Here is a 16,560-nt window from a genome sequence, read left to right as displayed (position 1 = left end):
CTTGAGAGTCCCTTGGACTGCAAGGAGATCCAACCAGCCCAACTATCAGTCCTGAGTGTTCATTGGAAGGACTGATGTTGAAGTTGAAACTCCAATACTTTGGCCACCTGATGTGAAGAAATGACTCCCCTGATGTTGGGAAAGATTGAAGTTGCAAGGAGAAGGGGACGACAGAGGATGAGATGGTTGGATGGCATCACCGACTCAATGGACATGAGTCTGAGTAACCTCCGGGAGTTGGTAATGAACAGGGAGTCCTGGCGTGCTGCAGTCCATGGGGTCGCAAAGAGTCGGACACGACTGAGCGACTATACTGAACCATGACGTGAGCCTGTCTGCAGGTGAAGGTTACTCAGGGCCCAACTTCCACTATGCCTAGTCTCTACTAAGCAGGTGTCTAACCTGCTCCCAAATGAAACTGCCTTGGAGTTGGTCAACCACCATCCCAGGCCTGCTCAACTAAAGTGGGCCTGTTGGCTCAGCGGGCAATGGCATGCTCCCATCACTATGTGACCACCCAGCTCTGGAGATGGCATGCTCACTGCACTCTCCCAGGACATATTCTGGGGTACCCAGAAGGAGAATAGGGAGGAGGCCTGCCAGAGTCCTTTCTCCAAGTCCAGAAGTTTGTTCCCCAGGCCAGAGCAGGGGCTCAGCTCAGTAACTGACATCCCATTCTGGGACAGAAGTTAGAAAGAGGCTGACACTCACATCTTGACCATCCTGCTCGCAAAGCAGCTTCATCTCAAATGGCTGGAAGACCTCCAGAGGGTCCAGGACAGCCTCATCCTCCAAGTGGGGCTATACCTGGACCACCACGCACAGAGACTCCTATGTCAGCCTTGGTTTGTCGGGGTAAGCAGAACAGTGAAGTGAAGTCGCTCAGTCGTGTCCGACTCTTTGCGACCCCATAGACTGTAGCCCACCAGGCTCCTCCATCCATGGAATTTTCTAGGCCAGAGTACTGGAGTGGGTTGCCACTTCCTTCTTCAGGGGATCTTCCCAACCCAGGGATCAAACTTGGGTCTCCTGCATTGCGGGCAGATGCTTTGCCATATGAGCCACCAGGGAATCCAGTAGCTGAGCACAAACTGAGTCACCTTTCCATCTCCAGGAAGCACATCTATCTGCCTGTTACTGGGCTCATTTCTGCAGGAGTACAAAGAGGAATGGTGAGCTCTTCTCAGGGAGGGAATCAATCCCTAGTCCTCTGTGAAGTAGCAGCACTGAATAGAGAGTATTTACCAGGTATAAGCCATCTCTGAGACAGGTGAAAAATGATGCCTTATGGGAACGTCCTCAATGCCCTAGTCCAGCAAAAATGGAACTGCCATATAAAGCAGAACCAGGCACCATTCAAAGCCAAGAGGGAGGAAAATGCAGTTCCAGGAAAACCTGCTAAAGATATTTGTGATGGTTTTAAAACACAGTACCCAAATGACATGCCTGCTATCAAAATGACCCCTAATCTTGAATTTGGGCTCTGAGATTGCTTGACCAGTAGAATATGGTAGAAATGAATCTGTGCCACTTTTCAGGCCCAGGCCCCAGGAAACCAACAGCTTCTGCTTCCAGTCTCCCAGGCTATGAGGAAGCCCAGGTCATGTGGAGAGGGTATTCTGACTGACAATCCCAGCTGAGGTCCCAGCAACAAGCAGCATCAACCCCCGAGACATGTGAGATCAGACGATTCCAGGAGACACCAGCCCCTAGCCACTGAGTCGCCCTAAGTCTTGAAATCTTTCCAGCTGAGGTTCCAGACATGAGCAGCAGCAGACATGCATGTAGTCTCTGTCTGTAACCAGCTAATCTACGGAGTCTGTGGGCATAATAAAATGGCTGTTTGACACTATGAAATCTGCGGTGGTTATGTGGCAATAGACAACAGGCACAAATTTTGGTACCGAGAAGTGGCACGCTGTTGAAACAAAAACCTAAAACACTGACTGTGGGACTGAGGCATGGCTACTGGGGGTGGTGGTTAAAATAAAATAAAGCAAATGTTAGAAGCTAGAGATAAGGGGACCCTCATAATATTGAAAAGTTTGGTAATTCTGTCACCTGTGGTAACATGGAAAATAAATGAGATGATCTAGCTAAAGACATTTCCAGGCAGAGTGCTGAAGATGCCATTTGACTCCTTCTAACTGTCATTGCACTCAATATGCCAGCAAATTTGGAAAACTCAGCAGTGGCCACAGGACTGGAAAAGCTCAGTTTTCATTCCAATCCCAAAGAAAGGCAATGCCAAAGAATGCTCAAACTACCGCACAATTGCACTCATCTCACATGATAGTAAAGTAATACTCAAAATTCTCCAAGCCAAGCTTCAGCAATACGTGAACCGTGAACCTCCAGATGTTCAAGCTGGTTTTCGAAAAGGCAGAGGAACCAGACATCAAATTGCCAACAACCGCTGGATCATGGAAAAAGCAAGAGAGTTCCAGAAAAACATCTATTTCTGCTGTATTGACTATGCCAAAGCCTGTGACTATGTGGATCACAATAAACTGTGGAAAATTCTGAAAGAGATGGGAATACCAGACCACCTGACCTGCCTCTTGAGAAACCTATATGGAGGTCAGGAAGCAACAGTTAGAACTGGACATAGAACAACATACTGGTTCCAAATAGTAAAAGGAGTACATCAAGGCTGTATATTGTCACCCTGCTTATTTAACTTCTATGCAGAGTACATCATGAGAAACGCTGGGCTGGAAGAAGCACAAGCTGGAATCAAGATTGCTGAGAGAAATATCAATAACCTCAGATATGCAGATGACACCACCCTTATGGCAGAAAGCAATGAAGAACTAAAGAGCATCTTGATGAAAGTGAAAGAGGAGAGTGAAAAAGTTGGCTTAAAGTTCAACATTCAGAAAACTAAGATCATGGCATCTGGTCCCATCACTTCATGGCAAATAGATGGGGAAACAGTGGAAACAGTGTCAGACTTTATTTTTTGGGGCTCCAAAATCACTGCAGATGGTGATTGCAGCCATGAAATGAAAAGACGCTTACTCCTTGGAAGGAAGGTTATGACCAACCTAGATGGCATATTCAAAAGCAGAGACATTACTTTGCCAACAAAGGTCCATCTAGTCAAGGCTATGGTTTTTCCAGTAGTCATGTATGGATGTGAAAGTTGGACTGTGAAGAAACCTGAGCACTGAAGAATTGATGCTTTTGAACTGTGGTGTTGGAGAAGACTCTTGAGAGTCCCTTGGACTGCAAGGAGATCCAACCAGTCCATTCTAAAGGAAATCAGTCCTGGGTGTTCTTTGGAAGGACTGATGCTAAAGCTGAAACTCCAATACTTTGGCCACCTCATGCAAAGAGTTGGCTCATTGGAAAAGACTCTGATGCTGGGAGGGATTGGGGACAGGAGGAGAAGGGGACAACAGAGGATGAGATGGTTGGATGACATCACCGACTCGATGGACGTGAATTTGAGTGAACTCTGGGAGTTGGTGATGGACAGGGAGGCCTGGCGTGCTGCAGTTCGGGGGGTTGCAAAGAGCCGGACACGACTGAGCGACTGAACTGAAATGAACTGAACTGTCACTAGTGAATAAGAAAAGAGATGAGCTAAACAGGAACTGTTCAGTTTTCCAGCAAAATTTAAAGGAAACATTAATGACAAAGGGTTTTCAGAGTTAGAAAATAAAACTTGTTCCAGTCTCTATCTCTCTGAAAGTGACAGTGAAGTCGCTCAGTCATGTCCGACTCTTTGCGACCCCATGGACTGTAGCCTACCAGGCTCCTCCCTCGATGGGATTCTCCAGGCAAGAGTACTGGAGTGGGTTGCCATTTCCTTCTCTAGGCAATAAAAAATTCTCAAATTAGGAAATGGCTTCCAGACTGCGGTGACAGTTATACTCTGTGTGCGTGTCTGTAAACTCATCAAACTGAAAACTTTAAATTGGATAGTTTATAATACTTTAATTATCCCTCAATAAATCTTCAGAAAAAAATCTAGAGTGGGACTGCAAGATCCTTTATCAAGACCTAAAAAATATTTAAAGTGCTGCCTCATTGAATCTTTTTGTTTTTTTCCTGTGGATCATTTTTAACTTCTTTATTGAATTTGTTAAAATACTGTTTTTTGTTTGTTTGTTTTTAATGTTTTGGCTTTTTGGTGGTGAGCCATGTGGGGTCTTAGCTCCCTGATCAGGGACTAAACCCATACTTCCTGTACTGGAAGGTGAAGTTTTAACCACTGGACTGCCCAGGAAATCCTAGCCTCATTGACGCTTACAGACAAAAGGCCTTCTAAGGATCTTAAGGGCGAGCCATGCAGATTCTCTAAATAATAAAGCTTCTAAGACTCTTAAGAAACAATTGTTCCATAGCAATCCCACTGGGAAAAATCCACTTACTCACCTTAGGAGGTACTAAAAGTGCCACTCGGAGGCTCTGAACCAAGATGGGGAGGGAAATCCTTCCGAGCGAGTGGTCAGGAAAAGCCCTGCAGGAAGTAACATCTGTATCCAGACTGGCAGAACTGTCAGGTTCATGCAGGAGCGCAGTGAAGGATAAAAGCAGAAACAAACATCAGGGCTTCTAGGAAAGCCTTTCCAACCAGGTCGAGTTTGATGGTGTCACAGATGACAGTGGTTTCTGAGCAGGGAGAGCCCAGTTGTGTTTACAGGGAGATGAATGTGGTGGTAAAATAAAATAATGGAAGGAGCAAGAGAGCTAGGCATGCATTCTTCCCATTAGCTTTGTATCCTTGGGGACTACCTCCTCTTCTCTGGGTTTGTTGCCCAAACTATCAAACAAGTGGTTGAGACCAAATGAGCTCTCAGGTTCCTTTTCTTCTCTTTCTCAGAGTCAGTGGACTAAATGGAAAGGGAATCCAAAGTTAACAAGACCTGTACTGGTCACCCACTTGTTTGATAGTTCGGGCAACAGACACAGAGAAGAGGAGGTACTCCCCAAGGATACAAAACTAATAGGGGCAAGAACGCACACTTCACTCTCCCACTCCTATTGTGGGTGTGTGCGTGCTAAGTTGTTTCAGTCAGATCCGACTCTTTGTGACCCTATGGACCGCAGGTTGCCAGGTTCCTCTGTCCATGGGATTCTCCAGGTAAGAATACTGGAGTGGGTTGCCATGCCCTCCTCCAGGGGATCTTCCTGACCCAGGGATTGAACTCAAGTCTCTCATGCCTCCTGCATTTGTAGGCAGGTTCTTTATCACTAGCAAGACCAGGGAAGCCCTATTCAGTTCAGTTCAGTCACTCAGTTGTGTCCGACTCTTTGCAACCCCATGGACTGCAGCACGCCAGGCCTCCATGTCCATCACCAGCTCCTGAAGCTGACTCAAACTCATGTCCATTGAGTCAGTAATGCCATCCAACCATCTCATCCTCTGTTGTCCCCTTCTCCTCCTGCCTTCAATCTTTCAAAGCATCAGGGTCTTTTCAAATAAGTCAGTTCTTCCCATCAGGTAGCTAAAATGTTGAAGTTTCAGCTTCAGCATCAGTCCTTCCAATGAATATTCAGGACTGATTTCTTTTAGGATGGACTGGTTGGATTTCCTTGCAGTTCAAGGGACTCTCAAAAGTCTTCTCCAATATCACAATTCAAAAGCATCAATTCTTCATTGCTTAGATTTCTTTATAGTCCAACTCTCATATCCACACATGACTAATGGAAAAACCAAAGCTTTGACTAGACAGACCTTTGTTGGCAAAGTGATGTCTTTGCTTTCTAACATGCTAAGCTGATCATAACTTTTCTTCCAAGGAGCAAGTTTATTTTAATTTCATGGCTGCAGTCACCATCTGCAGTGATTTTGGAGCCCCCCAAAAAATAAAGTCTCTCACTGTTTCCATTGTTTCCCCATCTATTTTTCATGAAGTGATGGGACCAGATGCCATGATCTTCGTTTTTTGAATGTTGAGTTTTAAGCTAACTTTTTCACTCTCCTCTTTCACCTTCATCAAGAGGCTCTTTAGTTCTTCTTTGCTTTCTGCCAGAAGGGTGGTGTCATCTGCATATCTGAGGTTATTGATATTTCTCCTGGCAATCTTGATTCCAGCTTGTGCTTCATCCAGCCCGGCATTTCACATGTACTCCGCATATAAGTTAAATAAGCAGGGTGACAATATACAGCCTTGACATACTCCTTTCCTGATTTGGAACCAGTCTGTTGTTCCATGTTCAGTTCTAACTGTTGCTTCTTGACCTGCATATAGATTTCTCAGGAGGCAGGTCAGGTGGTCTGGTATTCCCATCTCTTTTAGAATTTTCCACAGTTTGTTGTGATCCACACAGTCAAAGGCTTTGGCATAGTCAATGAAGCAGAAGTAGATGTTTTTCTGGAACTCTCTTGCTTTTTCAATGATCCAACAGATTTTGGCAGTTTGAGCTCTGGTTTCTCTGCCTTTTCTAAATCCAGCTTAAACATCTGAAGGTTCATGGTTCACACACTGTTGAAGCCTGGCTTGGAGAATTTTGAGCATTACTTTGCCAGCGTGTGAGATGAGTGCAATTGTGTGGTAGTTTGAACATTCTTTGGCATTGCCTTTCTTTGGGATTGGAATGAAAACTGACCTTTTCCAGTCCTGTGGCCACTGCTGAGTTTTCCAAATTTGCTGGCATATTGAGTGCAGCACTTTCACAGCATCATCATTTAGGATTTGAAATAGCTCAACTGGAATTCCATCACCTCCACTAGCTTTGTAGTGATGCTTCCTAAGGCCCACTTGACTTCACACTCCAGGATATCTGGCTCTAGGTGAGTGATCACACCATTGTGGTTATCTGGGTCATAAAGATCTTTTTTGTATAGTTCTTCTGTGTATTCTTACCACTTCTTAAATCTTCTGCTTCTGTCCATACCATTTCTGTCCTTTATTGTACCCATCTTTGCATGAAATGTTCCCTTGGTATCTCTAATTTTCTTAAAGAGATCTCTAGTCTTTCCCATTCTATTGTTTTCCTCTATTTCTTTGCATTGATCACTGAGGAAGGCTTTCTTATCTCTCCTTGCTATTCTTTGGAACTCTGCATTCAAATAGGTATATCTTTCCTTTTCTCCTTTGCCTTTCACTTCTCTTCTTTTCACAGCTATTTGTAAGGCATCCTCAGACAGCCATTTTGCCTTTTTGCATTTCTTTTTCTTGGGAATGGTCTTGATCACTGCTTCTTTAACAGTGTCATGAACCTTCATCCATAGTTCATCAGGCACTCTGTCTATCAGATCTGATCCCTTGAATCTATTTGTCACTTCCACTGTATAATCATAAGGAATTTGATTTAGGTCATACCTGAATGGTCTAGTGGTTTTCCCCACTTTCTTCAATTTAAGTCTGAATTTGGCAATAAGGAATTCATGATCTGAGGCCACAGTCAGCTCCAAGTCTTGTTTTTGCTGACTGTATAGAGCTTCTCCACCTTTGCCTGCAAAGAATATAATCAATCTGATTTCGGTGTTGACCATCTGGTGATGTCCATGTGTAGAGTCTTCTCTTGTGTTGTTGGAAGAGGGTGTTTGCTATGACCAGTGTGTTCTCTTGGCAAAACTCTATTAGCCTTTGCCCTGCTTCATTCTGTATTCCAAGGCCAAATTTGCCTATTACTCCAGGTGTTTGTTGACTTCCTACTTTTGCATTCCAGTCCCCTATAATGAAAGGACATCTTTTTTGGGTATTAGTTCTAGAAGGTCTTGTAGGTCTTTATAGAATCGTTCAACTTCAACTTCTTTAGTGTTACTAATTAGGGCATAAACTTGGATTACTGTGATACTGGATGGCTTGCCTTGGAAACAGAGATCATTCTGTTGTTTTTGAGACTGCATCCAAGTACTGCATTTCAGACTCTTTTGTTGACTATGATGGCTACTCCATTTCTTCTAAGGGATTCTTGCCCAAATAGTAGATATAATTAATGATCATCTGAGTTAAATTGACCCATTCCAGTCCATTTTAGTTCCCTGATTCCTAAAATGTCGATGTTCACTCTTGCCATCTCTTGTTTGACTATTTCCAATTTGCCTTGATTCATGGACCTAACATTCCAGGTTCCTACGCAATATTGCTCTTTACAGCATCAGAGTTTTCTTTCATCACCAGTCACATCCACAACTGTGTGTTGTTTTGCTTTGGCTCCATCTCTTCATTCTTCCTGGAGTTATTTCTCCACTGGTCTCCAGTAGGATACTGGGCACCTACCAACCTGGGGAGTGGGAAGCCCTATTACTCGGCCATAAAAAGGAATGCATTTGATTCAATTCTAATAAGGTAGATGAACCTAGAGCCTGCTCTACAGAGTGACATTAAGTCAGAAAGAGAAAAACAAATATCGTATATTAACACATATATATGGAATCTATAAAGATGGTCTGGGTGAACTTATTTGCAGGGCAGCAGTGGAGATGCAGACACAGAGAACAGACTTGTGGACACAGAGGGGAAGGAGAGGGTGGGATGAATTGAGAGAGTAGCATTGAAACATACACATCACCACATGTAAAATTAGATAAGCAGTGGCAACTTGCTGTATGACGCAGGGAGCTCAAATCCAGTGCTCTGTGATGACCTAGGGGGTGGAATAGGGTGGGGTGTGGGAGGGAATTTCAAGAAGTTGGGGGACATATGTATACCTATGGCTGATTTATGTTGATATAGGCAGAAATCAACACAATGATGTAAAACAATTAAAAATAAATTAATTAAAAAAAAAACTAAGTTAATAAGACCTATTATGAAAGAACTATAAGAACTCAAATAGCATGTAGCCTATGCTCTATGAGACTGATCTCACAGCCATCTAGACAACTGGTCAACAGTCTTCTGGATACCGGGTATCGTTCCAGGCTTGGAGGAGACAGAAAGAAGTCAAAGTCCTTGACCCCAAGAAACCTATACTTCTATAGTCACCCAAGTTTCCCACACATACATCCAGAGGCAAGGTTCCTAAAAAACAATACCAATAGCTTGTATTTTTAAGTCACAATGACCTGCACGCTGGAGTTTCACAGTAAAGAAGCTGTTGAGGAAATCAGCAGGCGTGACAAGTCTTCTGAGAATAGCCCCTGCTGCCCGCCAAGTCTTATAGCACAAGTGAAATCTCCTGAGAGCACCAAGTGGCAAAGTTTACCCCATCGAGATGGCTGAACTAGCTCTCAATACAACACCTTTTTGTTTGCAAGTCACTGAGCTGCTTCTAGTCTCACCCAGGTCATCAGTACCAACATCATAAAGCCTGACCTCTAGAACTCAGAGAAGCTTTGAGAATCTCACCTCCCACCCCCAAAAATGGATGCGGCCAAATCTAAGCAAGCTGGAGCTGCCTGTGGGGAGGGAAAGCAGCTAAGAGTGAAGCATCACGCCCCTCTGGCCTCACTAACAAACAGAAAGGGAAGCTTGCTCCAGGAGACCCAAACATAGTAAAGAACAGAACTCTGGTGGTCAAATGAAAGGTTGATTTCCTCCTCCTACATATCTTACCAGATCAAGAATGGGCTATAAAGGAAAAGGAAGATAATAAATTAGCAAAACATCCATAAAAAGCTAATAATGCAATGGAATCTAGGATCCTTAACCCAAACTAGCTCAGTGGTGGCACCAGGTGAGATCTTATTCAAATTAAGGATAGAACCTTGAAAATACATATCTCGGCACTTCCTTAGGGTACCATCTGCCCTTCCCCGCCAGTTTTCCATGCCCCAAAGTACCCCTGCCCCCAAAGTTAGATACAAAGTCTTCTCCGTGTCATCAGCTTCCTTTGCCTCCATGTGGATGATGTGGACAGAGATCCCTAAAGCCGCCAGGGCTCCAAGGCCCAGCTTTCCAAGGCCCCAGCACCCCTGTACTCACCAACCAGTCACACCTGGGAGTCTTTTTCTCACTGGCACTCCTGAATGGGCAATGATTAAAGGGCCCCAGGTCCCAGGCAAATGTCTATTAGAAGGTCCGACTAAGAAATCTGGGTGCCAACGTCATCGATCCAAACTGTAAATGCCTTGAAAAAAAGAAAATGGATCCTTCCTTTGTGCCCCTCACTGTCCACCACAGAGCCTGGCACCTAGAAGGAGAGCCCTCGGGGTTGCCTGACAACTTCCTAAATGAACGGGTGACTTACTGCCCTACTCAGCCCAAAGAACAGCCCCAGATGCGGCTGCGGGTGGAGGCAGCCACCAGACGACACCGCCAGACGACTGTGATGTAACAACTACAGCCCAGCAGTAGCCTCTGAGACAAGGCCTGTGACTCCATGCCAAAACCCGAGGAAAGTAGGGAGGGAAGCGGAAATGTGGCAGGAAGGGAGGGAAGTGAAGACTGAGAAGGGAGAAATGCTTTTTTTAGGCACATCAGAGACTCAGATATTTACAAGTACCATCCATCATGTTACAACGGCAAGCATGCTGAGAAGCTAAAGGAAGAGGGATTTCTAAAAATGTGTAAAACATGTAGGGCTGTACTCCAAATAGAAACTAGGGTGCCTGTCAGCAGTTCTGATTCTGCGTTGTGACTTTATGTAAACAATGCATCTCTCATCCCACCCACCCACGAAGCGGAAATTAGAAGAAGAAACAAATACTTAAAGGAGCTGAGGGCTGCTGGGTACGGTAATTTCTAATTCAGGTTCAAAGTATACTATTTCTTTTAACTTAAGAATAAAACAGTAAAATCACAAATAATGCCTATTTCACCCCTACAGTCTCATATAAAAAAGATGGGGACCTTCACTGCCAGTCTCCATCTGCCAATTCACATTCACACTGCAGAGGAAGAAATGTCCCCTGACTGGCCAGAGCCCACCAAGTTGTTCCCAAGAAGCAGATTACGCGGGACAAAAAGTCTAAGACCCAGACCTGTTTCTGCCTCAGCCATCAACATGCCCTGGGAGAGTTCAGTTTTTCTATCCACTTTACCCATTAGGTTGCTGGTCTCTGCCATCCTCAGCCTCACCCTGTTCAGGGAAGCAAGTATGCCAGCAACTGTAGTCCAGGTTAGAGAGAGTGGGTGGGCAGAGGGTGTCCTTACTGCTCTTGTTGCTACACAGCAGATAGTTAATTTGTCTGTCTAAGCCCCAAACTCTTATGTATTTAACATGTCAGAACCTACCAGTTTTCATTTAGTTGGTACAGTCCATCCAGACCATTTCCACAGGGACCAAACTCTGCACGTATGGTGTACAGAATTCCTCTTGCCTCCTTCAACTCCAGCCACTCCCCAGGGACTACAGCCTGTGCCCCTCTCTACCAACCATACCTGGATTCCAGCTCTTGAACGAACCAAACATCTACCACAACCTTTGGGCAGACCTGAGTGTGCGCCACTCCACCAGACTCAGTCTGGCGCTGCACAGTCCTGCCCTCCAGGAGGCCATGAGCCCAATCCCCATCTAAGATGAGCATCCTTCTGCGCTGCACAGTCCTGCCCTCCAGGAGGCCATGAGCCCAATCCCCATCTAAGATGAGCATCCTTCTCATAGCTACCCGTTCCAGCAGCTGAGGTTCCAAAGCCAAACCCATCCAGCTGAGATTCAGATGAAGGGGCTATGAAACGTATGTGGCTTTAGTAAAAGAGGTTCTTCAAGGAAATCAGCATCTAGCCTAGGCCAAGACCTGAGAAGCCCTGGTGACAGTTGTACCTTTAACTGCCAGCTCTGGAAGCTTCTATCCCATTGCAGAGATGGAGCTAATATTTAATACGTGTTTTTTTTGCTAGGCACTATGCTAAGCACTGACATTATCATCTCATTTAATCCTCAAGGAAACTCTGAGAGACAGGTACTATTATTATGTCACAGATGAGGAAGCAAAATTTTAGAGGGCATAAGAAAATGCCCTGAGATCTCACTGTTTGGTCAGTGGTTGAAGTTTGGCCCAGATGATTCACCTGGATGACTGTCAGAATCATGAAGATAACCACACACACTTGGCAGCAGTCCTATCCAGGACATAGGGCGTTAGGTGTCCTTTGAGTCTACCCTCCACTGAGCTTCACTCCCCCAGGCAATGTTCCCCGACTCACCTGCTCAGAGTCCCTCGAGGGGCCTTAGTGCCTCCAGCTCCGTGGGTGATGCTGGAATTCTTGTTGGCAGTCATGGTCATTTCTGCTCTCTGCAAACACAGAGCCCTGCAAAGAAGACAAGACCAATCAGCCAAGTTTCCATGGGTAGCCCAAAGCACCTCAAACATTCCCAGATGACCTCCAGAACTGCCAGCAGGGTTTCTGTGGTGGAAGTGGAAACCACTTTCCCACATATATTTAATTTCATCTGTTACAGCTTGTGGGCCTCAAGGCTTCCCTGATCTGGGTTGGGGAAAAGTCTGTGAGCTAACAAATAACTTCTCACTTCACAGAAAACGATTTTAAAAATTCCATTCCCATCCAGCTTCTTCTCGTTACTGAAGTTAGAGTTTCCCAACTTTCTGGCAAGCCATATAGCCCTTATGAATTTTGCCATATTTGTATACTTCCTGAACAATTATTTATTCAGTATTTTTCTTGAATCAACTTGAAACTGACGTACTGGTCTTAACTCCATTCTAAACAATTAGCCACTGACAAATATTTGCTGAGTACCCATTTCCTGGACACTGCCATCAGCAAAGAATAAACCCAAGCCTCTGCTCTCAGGGAGCTTACATCCTAGCAGAAGGAAACAGACAATACGCAGGCACATCTCACGTGTGTGACATGTAAGTGTATGCTTGTGTATAATATGTATAGTGGTAAGTGGTGGGAAGGAAAAATGAAGCAAGGTAGAGGAAAAGGAAAGATGTGCCATTTTAAATAGGATGTTCAGGGAAGAACACCCTAATAAAGTGATACCTAAGTCAACACCATAAAATTATGAGCTATCATATTTTTAACACCCATTAAAATAAAATTAATATGCTTTAAAGTATCTAAGCACTACAAAGTGAAAAATGTTGTATATGTACCATATACGATTAGCTAATATCATATAAAGTTGTTTTATGCTAAAATAATGAAGGAAAAGGTTAAAACTTAAGGGTACATCCAGACTGGAAAAGAAAAAGTAAAATTATCTCATATTGCAGATGATACAATCATGCTTGTAGAAAGTCATAACATTTCCACTAAAACACCGTTAAAATAATATATAATGTCAAGCATGCTTGCAGGATATAAGGTAATACTTAAAGAATCAATTTCTTTCTACACACTAGCAATGAACAATCTAAAAACAAAATCAAGAAAAACAATTCCATTAATAATGGCAGCTTCCCAGGTGGCGCTAGTGATAAAGAACCCACCTACCAATTCAAGGCTTCCCTAGTGGCTCAGAGGTTAAAGCGTCTGCCTGCAATGCTGGAGACCAGGGTTCAATCCCTGGGTTAGGAAGATCCCCTGGAGAAGGAAATGGCTACCCACTCCAGTATTCTTGCCTGGAGAATCCCATGGAGGGAAGAGCCTGGAAGGCTACAGTCCACGGGGTCACAAAGAGTTGGACATGGCTGAGTGACTTCACTTTCACTTTTCACTTTACCAATGCAAGTAGACATAAGAGACATGAGTTAAATCTCTGGGTCAGAAAGATCCCCTGAAGGAGGGCATGGCAACTCATTCCAGTATTCTTGCCTGGAGAATCCCACAGACAGAGAAACCTGGCAGGCTACAGTCCATGGCATCACAAAGAGTCAGACACAACTGAAGCAACTTAGTATGCTGCACAATAATAGCAGCAAAAGGAATAAAATACTTAGGAAGAGATGTAACAAAAGAAGTGCAAGACTTATACACTGCAAACTGCAAAACATCATTGACAGAAAGTAAAGAAGACATAAACAGAAAGACATCCCATGTTCGCAATCAGAAAACTCAAAGTTGTTAAGATGGCAGTATTTCCCAAATTGATCTATAGGTTGAATCGAATATCCATCAACTGCAGAAATTGACACTGATCCTAAAATTTTATGGCAGTGCCAGTGACCTAGAGCAGTCAAAAGAATCATGGAAATGAAGAATAAACTTAAAAGACTCGGATTTCCCAATTTCAAAATACCACAAAGCCATAATAATCAAGACAGTGTACACAGATATAAGAATAGAAACAGAAATCAACAGAATAGAATTGAGAAATAAACTCATATATTAATGGTCAGCTGATTTCAACAAGGATGATAATAAGATAATTGAAGAGGGAAAGAAGAGTCTTTTTAACAAACGATGCTCAGACAACTGTGTATTTGTATATAGAGAATAAAGTAGGACACTTGCCCTGACACTATACCAAAAAAAAAAGTAAAAATGTATCAAGAACTAAATTTAAGAATTAAAATTACAGAAGAAAAACCTGGAAGAAAACATAGAGGTAAATCTTCGTAACACTGGATTAGGCAATGGTTTCTTAGGTATGACACCAAAAAGCACAAGCAAAAAAAAGAAAAAAGATATAAACTATATCATATTAAATAAAAAATTTCATGCTATAAAAAATATAAGAGTAGAAAGACACCCACAGAATGGGAGAATTATCTGCAAATGATATATATTGGCTAAGCTACTTGTACCTAGAATATATAAAGAACTCTTACAGCTCAATAATAAAAAAGACACATAATCCAATTTAAAAATATGCAAAGGATTTAAACAGACATTTCTCCAAAGATATAAAATTGGCTAATAAGCACATGAAGCAATGCTCAACATCACTAGTCATTAGGGAAATACAAAGTAAAACCACAATAAGGTACTGGGTTGGCCGAAAAGTTCATTCAGGTTTTTTGTAACATCTTACGGGAAACCCCAAATGAACCTTTTGGTTAACCCAGTATTACTTCACACCACCAGGATGACTACAATAAAAAAGACAGATAAAAACAAGCATTAGTTAGACTGTGAGATGGTGGAGAAATGAGAACCTTCATTCACTGGTGGTGGGAAATGTAAAATTGTGCTGCCACTTTGGAAAGCAGTTGGCAGTTCCTCAAAAAGTGATATATAGTTACCACATGACCCAGCATGACCCACTCCTGGATATACAGCCATGAGAAAGGAAATCACGTCCACACAAATACTTGTACTAATGTTCATAACAGCCAAAAAGTGGAAACCCAAATGTCCATCAATGGATGGCTGCATTGGCAAATGTGGGGCTTTCCTATGGTCCAGGAGTTAAGACTCCAAGCTACCAATGCAGGGGGCATGGGTTCCATCCCTGGTGGGGGAAATAAGATCCTACATGCCACATGGAGTGGCCAAAAGATTTTTTTTAATGTGGTATATCCATAAAATGGAATATTATTCAGACATAAAAAGATACATTCTTCATGGATGAACCCTGATGCCAGTTTTATGAAATGTCCAGAATAGACAAGTCTACAGAGATATAAAATTAGTGGTGGCTCAGGATTGGGTTTAGGGTGGCAGAATGGGGAGTGACTCCTATGAATACAGTGTTTCTTTTGGGGTATGAAAAAAAGTTCTGGAATTAGATAGTGGTGATGGTTATATAACTCTACAAATACATAAAAAACAAATGAATTGTACACTTTACAGGGGTGAATTTTATAGCATGTGAATTATATCTCAATGTAGGTGTTAAAAAAAAAATTAAAAATTTTTAAGTGCCTTGGAGAGTGGATGTGACACAGCAATAATTGATGTACCAAATATATTTTCAATATGAATGTGCACTCTGTTCTGGGCTAACATCACCTTCAGGGAAAAGTTAAAAGTAAACAGAAACAACAGTTCTCTCACTCTGATCAGCATTCTCATCACATTGACAAAAAGGAAGCATCTTTGGATATGAAAGTTAAACATTCAGGCTTCAGCAATACGTGAACCATGAATTTCCAGATATTCAAGCTGGTTTTAGAAAAGGCAGAGGAACCAGACATCAAATTGCCAACATCCGCTGGATCATGGAAAAAGCAAGAGAGTTCCAGAAAAACATCTATTTCTGCTTTATTGACTATGCCAAAGCCTTTGACTGTGTGGATCACAATAAACTGTGGGAAATTCTCAAAGAGATGGGAATACCAGACCACCTGATCTGCCTCTTGAGAAACCTATATGCAGGTCAGGAAGCAACAGTTAGAACTGGACATGGAACAACAGACTGGTTCCAAATAGGAAAAGGAGTACGTCAAGGCTGTATATTGTCACCCTGCTTATTTAACTTATATGCAGAGTACATCATGAGAAACGCTGGGCTGGAAGAAGCACAAGCTGGAATCAAGATTGCTGGGAGAAATATCAATAACCTCAGATATGCAGATGACACCACCCTTATGGCAGAAAGTGAAGAGGAACTAAAAAGCATCTTGATGAAAGTGAAAGAGGAGAGTGAAAAAGTTGGCTTAAAGCTCAACATTCAGAAAACGAAGACTATGGCATCTGGTCCCATCACTTCATGGGAAATAGATGGGGAAACAGTGGAAACAGTGTCAGACTTTATTTTTATGGGCTCCAAAATCACTGCAGATGGTGATTGCAGCCATGAAATTAAAAGACGCTTACTCCTTGGAAGGAAAGTTATGTCCAACCTAGATAGCATATTCAAAAGCAGAGACATTACTTGGCCAACAAAGGTCCATCTAGTCAAGGCTATGGTTTTTCCTGTGGT

General features: G+C 43.0%; 1 protein-coding gene across 4 annotated transcripts in view; it reads right to left on the bottom strand.

Moving 5' to 3' along the window:
* DENND2B (DENN domain containing 2B) overlaps positions 1 to 16,560 on the bottom strand; it is a 171,196-nt gene that overhangs the window by 52,103 nt on the left and 102,533 nt on the right. For all 4 annotated transcript variants that reach the window (XM_019975153.2, XM_070803709.1, XM_019975152.2 and 1 more), the window contains one exon: positions 11,991 to 12,095. In XM_019975153.2, the coding sequence (XP_019830712.2) occupies positions 11,991 to 12,070 (80 nt within the window). In that variant the 5' untranslated portion in view covers positions 12,071 to 12,095. The remainder of the gene's footprint in view (positions 1 to 11,990; positions 12,096 to 16,560) is intronic.

The sequence above is a fragment of the Bos indicus genome, chromosome 15 (genome assembly GCF_029378745.1).
Source record: "Bos indicus isolate NIAB-ARS_2022 breed Sahiwal x Tharparkar chromosome 15, NIAB-ARS_B.indTharparkar_mat_pri_1.0, whole genome shotgun sequence".
In the NCBI taxonomy this organism is placed as follows: Eukaryota; Metazoa; Chordata; class Mammalia; order Artiodactyla; family Bovidae; genus Bos; species Bos indicus.
Note: the sequence above shows the minus strand (reverse complement) of the source record. Positions and strands in the feature narration are given on the sequence as shown.